We start from the raw sequence: 11,299 nt of genomic DNA, 5'->3' as shown, positions 1-11,299 counted from the left end.
ATTTCCCATACTGCAACTGGATATGATCTTTGATTATGGGCTCCCTTCCTGGTAAATTCCCTTTGCTTTTTTAAAAAAAAACACCTCCAGTTTGTAAGGCAGGCTTTTTGTTCTAAACCTATCATCTCCGAGTCCAAGATGAATACGCGGTAACCCTGATGACATCACTATTACATTTATATGATGATGAAGTGTATGCACATCCACAGAAGACACAGGCTTTCTGTACATCTGCTTCAAAGGCTGATTAGGATTAAACACATGTCTAAGATCAGTGGAGTGCTCTTTTAACAAATTTTCATTGATTAACCTGTGATCTTTTTATTTTTTTTTTTGCATCAATTGATAAATTGCTTAGTCAATTGTTTCATTTCAGTTTCATTTCATTTGAATCATTTTTAAAGGTCAGAACAGGCAACACATTCCAGTGTTTCACAAAAGAAGAAAGTTAGTCCCCTGTGAAATGCTAATTTGTGTAGCTGAACTTCTCTTCTTTTCTGTCCCATCTTGCGACCGCTCAGATATATTTTGACCCCTTGGAGATCAAGGTCCCTTCCCCTGGGTTGATTTTCTCTATAAAGTGGCAAATACAGTAAATGGACTGCACTTATAGAGCTGTTTTCCAGTCTTCCAAACACTTAAAGCACTTTACACTGCATGTCACATTTCGTACACAGTGGCTGCTCATCAAAACTAATCTCATACAGACACACACACACAGCAACTTGGAGTTCACTATCTTGCCCAAAGACACTTCTGTCCATCACAGTATCCTAGATCACAAAGTGATGTCATTATACCTCTTGTTTTGTCCAACCAACAGTTTAAAAACCCAAAATATTAATTTAATATACTGAAAGACCAGGAAAAGCAGTGAATCTTTTGCTGATGTTTTTGCTTAAAAAAGACAATTAATTTATTATCAATATAGTTAGTTGATTAATTTTCTTTTGATCTACTCATTGACTAATCGTAGCTTTTGTCAATCTGAAATGTAACTAAAATTGCATATTGTATATGTAAATATCAGATGAATGAAACGATCAAACCGCCCATTTGTTCAGTCAGAAATCTGGAAGAAGGTACACTGTTCAGTCTTTTTCACATTGTATTTGAGTGTTTTCAGGCTGTATCTGATCAAAAATTCTGCCTGTGCTGTGTTTTGTCTCCCTGTCAGAGATGTGGTACTGGGTGTTCCTGTGGTGTCTCTTCTCCTCGCTCTTTGTCCACGGGGCGGTGGGGCTGCTCATGTTGGTCATGCTGCAGCGCCACAAGAGGGGCCGCCTCATCACGCTGGTGCTGGTCAGCGTGGGTTTCCTCGCCTCCCTCTCCGGAGGCGTCATCACCAGTAAGTCCAATTACTCTTGGTTTTTTTGTTCATCTTGTTTGTTTTTTTGTTTTTGTTTGTTTTTTTTGTCAACTGACCTCAACATCCAGCATCCAGTCAAGCCAGAAGAAGACAGGAGGTGACAGGGAGGGAAAGAGAGCGTGAGGGAGGGAGTTTGTGTGTTGACTCCTGTCAAACAGACGAAGACAGGAGTTGACAGAGAGACGGAGAGGGAAAGATTTTGGACTCTTGTGTTTTCTTGTTTACCTCACTTTTTCTTTTTAGTTTATGGAGTGCAGGAAGCTTCCAACTATGAGTGAAAAAAGTCAAATAGAAAACAACTTTATTGTCAAGCCAAGGCTGGGAAAACCACCTTTGGTCTCACCAGATAAAATAAAAGCATACATTTTAAATCAGGACAGCAAATCTATTTGCACAACAATTGTACAACACTTACAGCACACATACAGTAAAAGTGTACAGTCATCGCAGAGGAGTGCAGATTAGGGCAGTTCATTAAATTCATTGCGTTAGGAAGCAACTCAAACTCAGCATGAAGGGGTGTTTAGTGACACCAATGGTGGACAAAGCTTTCCTATGTACAGCTGTACTATAAAGGTCAATAGCTTTTGTTGGAGGTCTACTATCTTTCAGACTGTTTTGACAATCCTGGTTGGCTTATTTTGTTAATGTCAAGTGTCCATACCAACAGACATATTAAACACAAGATACGAGATAAGTGCCCCTTTAATTTCCTAATTCACTTTCTTACATGTTGAATCAACATTTGTCATCCATGTGTGTAGATACTTGAACCTTTTGACAATCTTTACAGATTGGTCACAAAGAGTAAATGATGGGTGTTGGTCTGCTTGGTATAAAAGAAGCTCCTTCGTTTTATTTCAGCATTGATTAGCAGCAAGCTAAATTTACAGTGTTTCGGCTTGGGAACCTGTAAAAAGTAATTAAAGACAACATCATTCTTATAAAAAGACCAAGTGAAGCCCTGTCAAATTTCTGCTGAACACTGAGTTTTAAAACAACCTCTTCAGAAAGCTCCCCCCACCCCACCCTTAGTACAGACTTTGTGGATCAGTTAAAAAGTCCTTGAGCATTGTCGTCCAAAGTTAAAATATTTAGCCGTTCTCTGCGATGGATTTTTGCTAGATCCCTCACAAGGAGAAAACACAGGCAATGAGAAGCTAATAATGACTAAACATGTAAGTGCGGTAATGTAAACTTGTATTTAAGCTCTGTCACAACATTAAATTAGGGCTGGGTGTCAGTGGAAACATTTAGAAGCTAGTGGCGACATGATACCTGCAAGGCTAGACCCCCATTGGCCCTGAACAATTTGTTTGCTGTAATTTAATTTATGGACCAAACTAGGGACTAAAAGCCTTAATATTTCAGCCTCTGCTGCATCAATTTTGACCGTTCTTTTTAAAATATGTCTCTCACAAGGCAAAGAAACACCTGCATTTCTACCTGATCTTGAGTCCCCTTTCCTATTTAATGAAATATAAACAATACAAAAGACTTTCTACACTCGGTAAATGTAGCTAAAGTTCAAAAATGTTAAATGTTGTCCAGAGACAAGCAGCCGGACAAGAACTTTACCTAAATAAAATTGTCTAAAATTTGCGCAATCTGATCAGAGAGTAAGAAAACAAAGTTATGATCAAACATTACATGCCAACTTTCAGTACTTATATAGTACTTATATACGTACATTGGGCAATAGGGTTGAAAAGAAAGATCATGATAATAATGATTATTAAGAATATTTATGTGATATACTGTTCATCACGATATGGCAAATGCTTGCATCAGACAAAACTCTTGTCTCTTGTCTGAAACTAAATTGGCAGCAATTCATTTGGTTAGTTTTAGGTAAAATTTATACACACACACACACACACACACCTCTGAAATCTGTATTGCTGGCTGCCTGCTGTCTGTCTCTGGTCACCTTTTTTGTTTATCTGAATATTTTTTACAGTTTGTCTGTCCATCACCATCCAGATGCACAAGATATTCCTTAACCCTTTGCCTCTCATTACCGTCCACTCACTGGGACAAAGTGTGATCACAGGGCAAGCAGAATCTGTCTGAGCGTAGAGCAGGAGCTTTTTCAGGGCTCACTGAATGAATCACTCTCCATCACGGATGCAAGCTGGACCCCAAAATAGAAAGACACTTTATTATTAATGCGTAGCAGTCAGGGAGAGCAGACTATTGACTATGAGCACACACCCCTCAGTCTCACCCTCCATGTGTGCACCAGCCTGGCTTAAATTCAAAGTTTGGCAGGAGAGAGAGAGAGAAAGGCAACAATCTCAGCCGAGCAGAAGTAAAGGAAAGGTCTTGTAGTGTTAGGGGGAACAAATACTAACATCAAACATAAAGTATAAAGTAACATTAAGTATCTGTGAAACAGTCAAATAAAAATATCAGATTTTATTGACAGTGGTGACATAAGAAAGGTCACCACTGTATATTAATGTTAATATTTTAGAGGAATAGAAAAGAGTGAATTTGATATATATTTGACAAAAACCAAGAGATAACAGGAAGTTCTAACTCTGTATCCCTGTTTTATTTTTTTCAGTGTCTTTAAATATTCTTAAATCCTGAAAGATGGACTGAAATATGTGACTTTTTTCCAACTGAGACCCACCCAGAGTTTATGCTATCCTTTTTAAAAATTTGATAGCCGTTAATATTCCATAATTTGTTGCCATATTGAAAAACTACCAGACATGTTTTAAAAAAACACTTAAAGCCCACTGGGTCGCCCGCTGGAGCTTTTCACAATTCAGTCGTCATATCATTCATATAATATACACAGAATTGTTTTTTCTTCTTCCTGCATTATTTCCCACCCTTAATGAGCAGGAGTTTTGTGCGAAAAGACCTGTCCCAAATGTAGGAAGATTGAGTTCAGTGACTGAAATAAATAAAAGCCCGGGCTATTAATTGTTTTATAGTAAATAAAGACATTAGCCTGCATTAAATGTATTTCTCTTTGCATTCCAAGCCTGTCAAATGAAAAACTTGAAAATAAACTAAATGAAGAAGTAATTAGGTCTAAAAAATAAAATAATAGGCTGGTCAGAGAAGCAGAGAGGGATGGCGACAGAGACTCCTTCCTTTAAAGTTAGATCTGTTCATTTGCAGGGAGACTTCATATCTTACCGGTCACACAGTATTAGGCTTTTTGATATGTTATTAATGAATTTATTTATTTGACATAAATAAATAAATAATATTTATTTAATATTTCCCTCTGGACATTTTGGCCGATGATATCTTCATCTTCCAGATAACTAGCCTACATGTGATAGCGGCAAAAAGCCGGCACATGCTGGCTAACTAAACCCTGGACCCTCCCACTTCAAACCAGGGCAAATCGCAATATGGCCTTGTGCAATTTTCAAATCACAGGAGGAGCAAAATGTGTATCAGAATATTATTTTAAATTTAAATATTGTCGTGCTGTGGAGATGGCCTACGCATCATATTCTACAGACTTAAGAAAACATATTTGTTTGGTACAGATCCTCGTAATAATCAATAAATTGTGTTTTCATGTAGGACCCCATTGCTCATAGAATTAAGCTGATTGAGAAATATGTTGTCAGGGTCTTTAAATCCATCTTTGTTTCTCTGTTTGGTTTAGTTTTGAACCAAAATCAGGCCACTCTGTTTTGCTTCTGGGATTAGATATTCATAAAAAGTTCCTCGCTGTGTGTTTCCATGACGATGGCCAAAACAGCATATTGGGAGGTTAAGCGTTACAAACTGTTGTAGGAAGCGCGGCAAGTCCACACAGTATGTGGCTGTGCAATGAATAACGTCCCCACGGCGAATGCTCCACCATTTTTTAATAAATATTCGCACACAAAAACAACTTTTGTGCAGAATACTTGACTCCTGGCTGGAAGCTGCGCTGATGGATGAAAAAGATGAGGACGGATGTGTGTGTCCTCCGTGCTCCTCACTGTGAATGGACAATCCGCGGTAATGGTGACAGGCCGTGACAGACAGCTGTGTTTGTGCGCCTGCCCATCTGTTTACTCGCTTTGTGTATTAACGCTGGTGGTGTGTGTGTGTTTTCTCCCTCAGGCGCGGCGGTGGCGGGGGTGTACCGTGTGGCAGGGAAGGACATGGCACCACTGGAGGCTCTGGTGTTCGGCGTGGGCCAGACCACCCTCTCTGTCATCATATCCTTCTCACGCATCCTGGCGACTTTGTGAAGCAAACCCTCGACGTCCTGATGGACAGACGCTGAGACGAGAGCGAATGAATCGAGCCAATCTGAGACTTGTAGCTGCTCATCATGGTGGAGTTTGTGGAAGGAGAGGAGGTAAAAATTGCTCTGGGCCTTTGGGGCTGGATGCAGGTGTGAGCGCTCCCCAGTGTCCGTGCTATGTTACTGCCACAATCACAGAGGGAACTCAATGCAGGCCGGGTGACAGAGAGCAGCCCCAAGGCGGACACGGCGGCATCCTCAGCTTCTGGACTTGAAAGCCATGTTGTGGGTGTTTTCAGAGTTACATCACTTCTTTGTGCCAACAGCCTTCTCTGGTACATCCAGATGCCTTTGTGGCCACTGACTCCTGAAGGCTTTCTGTTGCAAAGTTGGGAAAAAACAAACCTCTTTTTTCAAAAACAGCAGAGTGACGACATGTAATGATGATCTGACGATCTCCTTTGGTGATCAGCGTGAGAACAAAAGTAGAGCAATGAAGGCATGTTTAGGGAGTGACAACCCAAAAGTGTTCATCAGCAAAAACGCAATTTCTTCAGTATTAGACGTCAGCCTCACCTCAAGGTCTTTACAACGTTCAAGATTATCATGATCATTCCTGTTCCTTGGATGGTTCAGCTTTAAAACCATCTAACTCACGAGCAAGATGCAGCTTTGAATTTTGCACTTTGTAAACGTTGGAGACGCTCTTTACCTAAGAGGTGTGAAATCAGTAGACGTGGAGGAGAAAACCAGCATCAGTGCTACATTTGGTTTGATGAAATGTTGACTGATTGTGTGCCAATGAGAATGCCAGTTGGAGTTAAAGAAATCTTTTGACAGGAATATGCTTATCTTGCTGAGAGTTAGATGAGAAAATTTATGCCACTTTGTGTGAAGCTACAGCCAGAAGGCAGTTAGCTTAACTTAGCATTAAGACTGGAAACAGCTAGCCTGGCTGTGTGAAAGCAGCACCTCAAAAGCTCACTCATTAACACTTTGTATATTTAGTTTGTTCAGTCTAAAAACGGCAATTTGCAGCTTTACAGGGGTTATTTGCCTGATAATTATGTATCATAAAATCCACCACATAACCCCCCGTAAAACAGCAAATTGATATTTTTACAGTTCATGTTAAACAAACGAGAAACAACGCATTAATCCATTAACTTTAGAGGTGCTGGTATGCAGATTTTGTTTCCAATGGACAGAGCCGGGCTAGCTGTTTCCCCCTGTTTTCAGTCTTTATGCTAAGCTAGGCTAACTGTCAGACATGAGTGTTATTAATGTACTCCTCTAACTCTCAACAACAAAGTCATTAAGCATATTTCCCAAAACATGGTTCGGTTTACATTGAGCTGGTTTGATTCAGGTCTGGTTAGCGTAAGATCAGGATCAGGGTCCTCCTATTCAGGTTTTGAGAAAGATGTACTGGTAATAAAAAGGGTTGTTTTGCTGTTTGAGTTTCATCTTTGATATATTTTCAGACAAACTATTGAGAGTCTGTTGGTCCTAGTGCACATTCTCTGTAATAACTTTGGAATCCAGCCTTTCTCGGCCCACCGTCACATTACTAACGTCCTCTGCACTGCTACAGCATAAAATCCCCCATGGAAAGCCATCCCTCCCCGGAGAAGGTCAGACAGATTCTGCTGCTCAGGCAGCCATTTTTCTATGGCTCCCTCTGTTTCTTTGTTTTGTTTATTAACCCATGCTCCTTAAGTTTAATGTTGCATATTGCACTGAAATTAATCGGCCTTGTTTTAGCACAGTGTGCGATGATACTACTCTGGTGTGATCCCAATCCAGTAATCAGTTATTATACACAGAAATCAGTCACAATAGACACTGATCAGCTTTTTGGTAAAGCTAACTGTAAAAGATGAAGAATGTGCTTGAAGTTACTGTATTTACTCGAAAAGGTTTATGGTGTTGATGCATCAGTTTGAGTTCTTCAATGATTGAAGAAAAGGAAGATAGACTGATTTTAATGCTCATTACTTGGCCCATAAGTCCTCCCAAAATTCAAACAGATTCTCTTGTGCACAGCTCTAAACCCAGGGGTTCGGTTGTAATACCAAAGTATCGCTCACATCCTAGCTTTATTTAACCTCTTTGTCTCATTTAATTGTTATCACAGCCACAATTTATTCGTTTTTATTCCGTTTTTAGAAACATTTGCACATTGGCTCCGGTATCAGATGGCCCCCAGATTTGTGGTGTAACTTCAGAAAACCACAGTTGATTAAAAAAAAAAAAGAAGATGTTTGTGTCGTCAAGAATGTGTGCTGTGTGGGTTTGTAGCTCTAAAGGTAAGCGCTGTGTATTTATAGGAGTTATGTAATTGACACAACTCACCTTCAGTACCAGCTTAGCGCCGAAAGAGGGCGATATTGCACAGAAATGAAGTGGCAGCCTGAAGATGAGTGTGGATTTTAAAATGATGAAAGTGCTACAGAGTGTTTTGTTACAGACATTTGACAATAAATGTTTTCTATCCTACCCCCCCACCCCCCCAAATTAAAGCGTAAAATTATAGAGAAGTTGTCTGAAACCCCCCTTTTTATCCACTGAACGCTCTGCACATTGTCCGTACTACCTGTTTGAATGTTTTAGCTCAATTTCAGGGACCAAATGTGAGTTGCTCCTGATGACTCACCTGCTGTCATAGCAATGATATCTCTGTGAAGCTGTTTGTGGGGCCGTTTCTGCATGTTTGTCTGTATGATTCATAGGAGACACGTGACAATGTGAGTGGTGTTGTTGTATACTGTGTCGGTTTGTGCGGTTGTGCATGTGAGTAGTAGAACAGGATCTTAATTTATTTTCTTTCATTAAAGGGGGCTGTTCATATTCCTTTTTTGGACCGCTTAATTGTCAGAAAGAGCGAAAACCTAATTATAAGTGACGCTGTGTTCAGAGGAGCAGCTCACTGAACAATGTCTTACATAATGTGTTGGAAACCTTTTTTATTTGATGTGTTAGAAATGACTTTTCTGCCAACTAAACTGCAAGAACTGGACTGAAGTTGTTAGATCAGTGCACTTACTCTACTTCCTGAGCTGTATATAGCCATAGTGTAAAAAGTCTTCACCAGAAGTGTGATAAAAGTGTAACCAATATGAGCGGATATGAACAAACTAACCAATGGATACTATTTTGATATTCACACAGTTGGAGTATTCACACCCAGTGCCATGATCAGTCATGATGAATATTGTTTGTTTTTTTCCGCTGAAGGTTCTGTGATTCAGCCACCGCAAGTGTGTGTGTGTGTGTGTGTGTGTGTGTGTGTGTGTGTACTGCAATATCTAAGGAGACACCCAGCAACTAATAATCCCCTCTAGACTTTAAAAATGCCATCGCACTGCAGCGAGACGCCCAGCTCAATAATCCTGTCTTTTTCATAGGCTTATAACTAAAGCTGCCCCCTCAGTCTACTGTCATCCAAATGCCACATATTCCCCCCGGACACATACTGTGTACTGCTGCGATTGCATGTGCAGTGCAGCGCAGATAACGTGTGAATGGACTATACGGACAATCCCACAAGACACAATGTTGTACAAAATCCAAAGTGGCACTTGTAGATAATGTACAATATGTTCTTTTTTAATTTTTTTACCAGCCAAACTGCTGATATTTATAACTATTGCCTATTTATGTACAAATTGTTCTCCTGTACATTCTCAACATTCAGTTGAAATAAACATCTTTTGCAGTATAAACGCTCAGGAGTGTTGTTTCCATTCTTTACTGCCTTCTCACTTTCTACATTAACGTTTAACGGATCCCTGGTGAAAACATTGTAAGACCTGTTTCCCCGCTTTTCATCCATTGTCTTCCTCCTCTGGGCCCTTGTGGTTTCCCATCACTTTCCCTCCAGTTTCTGGCTTCCTCTTTAGTTTCTCCTCTCAGGTTTTTGTCTGCTCCCATCTATCACCTCCCTCCTCTTTCCAATCTTACTTTAGAGGTGAAAGAGCATGGAAATCCTTCATTAATTGAGGATTGTCAGGGTAATAAAGTCAACAGAGCAGACAACAGAGTTTCTATGTAAGTCCACATTCAGCAGAGTAATTTGAATTCTTTCAGATAAATTTTGGAAGGAGATACGGTATATCAGCTATTCAAAGACTATAAAATCTGCTGTGTAGTGCGGATTCAATCCGTCATAATGGCGACATCAATCAGCCTTAATGAGCAATGCTGCAGTTTCCATTGTTCCATTGTTTACTAGATGATTTATTTAAAGTTGATAAGCTGATTTGGGAGTTATTCGTCTTCTCCTATCTGATGATGGCTCTGGATTGCTTGTTAAAAAGTATCTAATAGTGTTTAAGTAACATAACGAAGTACATTTACATGTTTACTTAGTCAAGTTTGATGTACTTTATTTAGGTATTTCCATTTAATGCTACGTTGTGTTTCTATCATAGTTTGTATGTATGTTTTCTGTTCACCTTCTGCCTGAATTTTGTGTTCCCCTTCACATAAAAAAATCACCATAAATTGGTGCAAGAAAAAATCCACCAGAATGCAGAAAATGATATGTTTAATCTTCACAATTTTGTGGGGGAGGTCACCCAGACCCCCCACTACATAAGCGTCCCCTCTATTGTTAAAGGAAAACCTACGCTGTTGCATTTTAACAACTACAAACCTCCATAAATTCTCTATAATGAAAGAAAAACAGTCTCAGCTTTGACACACAGTTTTGGGGGGGAAGATTCCCAGATACCAGGTTATTCGGTCTCCTAGTTTAGGCTATGATGTCTGGAAGTTGGCATGAATGCTGATCACTGATCTGACCATGATTACTGACTTAGCTTTTCATCTATATATACTTTTGAAACTAAATTTGTGAGGATAAAAGAGTGATGACTCACCGACGGTGAGTAATGACACAGAAGGCGGACTCATAAAATGCATCGACCTCAGCGAGACCAAACCTCACCCCACGCTAAATTGAAAAGTTGGCAGCTCTGCAGGTTTAATGTTGACAATGTTTGGCATCTTAGCAAAAGTCAGAGTTATTATGATTCATCCTCTGGAGACATTGAATATGTATACCACACTTTATCCGTTAGCTGTTGAGCACTTTCAAACTGAACGAAAGTGGTGGAGTGATCAACAGAACCAAGGCATTAGCATGGCTAAAATTATCTAAAGGTATGAACTCTTCAGAATCAGAAAGTTCTTTATTGCCAAGTAGTAATTTACACGTATGTGGAATTTGCCATGGTATGAACATAAAGTTGATATATTGACAATATGGAATAAACAGATAATCTTGCCTGTGATTTATATAAACTCTGACGTTCTGAAAGTTACATAAAATATTGAAAAATCTTGCTCTTTACTGATTTATTAAAAGCAAAGAAACAGTCAAGTGTTTAACTTTTGAACAGAATTTCCATCTCAGAAATTGCCCATCTAGCATCCCATCTAACTTGTCTGTAAATATGACTCAAACTCATTAGTATTAGTTACTGTTGTGTTTGACGTTTGTGAATGCAACAAGAGGACCGCATCAAGCTGGCACCACAAAGCCCAGTTTATCTGTTTTCTATTGTCCTCAGGGTCAGAAGCATCCTCTTCATTCATGTCTCGTCTCCTGGTGGCACCAGGGGCAGACGGAAATAATCAGAGAGGAGGCCAGCATGCTTCTGCAGTCCTCCTGGCACAGCCACTCAGGCACTTCACTTCAGCAACTGTACGTG

The 11,299-nt window shown here is 39.7% G+C and overlaps 1 protein-coding gene across 1 annotated transcript; it reads left to right on the top strand.

Moving 5' to 3' along the window:
• Positions 1–1,151: 1,151 nt before the first annotated feature.
• On the top strand, positions 1,152–9,307 carry LOC123977101 (transmembrane protein 170B-like). The gene is made up of 2 exons (XM_046059596.1): positions 1,152–1,348; positions 5,456–9,307. The coding sequence occupies exons 1-2, from the start codon at positions 1,180–1,182 to the stop codon at positions 5,584–5,586; spliced, it is 300 nt and encodes a 99-aa protein (XP_045915552.1). The 5' UTR covers positions 1,152–1,179; the 3' UTR covers positions 5,587–9,307.
• Positions 9,308–11,299: the final 1,992 nt, after the last annotated feature.

This window comes from Micropterus dolomieu, linkage group LG09 (assembly GCF_021292245.1).
Source record: "Micropterus dolomieu isolate WLL.071019.BEF.003 ecotype Adirondacks linkage group LG09, ASM2129224v1, whole genome shotgun sequence".
NCBI classification, from domain to species: Eukaryota; Metazoa; Chordata; class Actinopteri; order Centrarchiformes; family Centrarchidae; genus Micropterus; species Micropterus dolomieu.
Note: the sequence above shows the minus strand (reverse complement) of the source record. Positions and strands in the feature narration are given on the sequence as shown.

Coding starts and splice junctions, on each gene's coding strand:
- LOC123977101 (XM_046059596.1), top strand. CDS start 1,180: ATGTGGTACTGGGTGTTCCTGTGGTGTCTCTTCTCCTCGCTCTTTGTC. Junction 1,349..5,455: donor CTCCGGAGGCGTCATCACCA/GTAAGTCCAATT, acceptor TTTCTCCCTCAG/GCGCGGCGGTGGCGGGGGTG.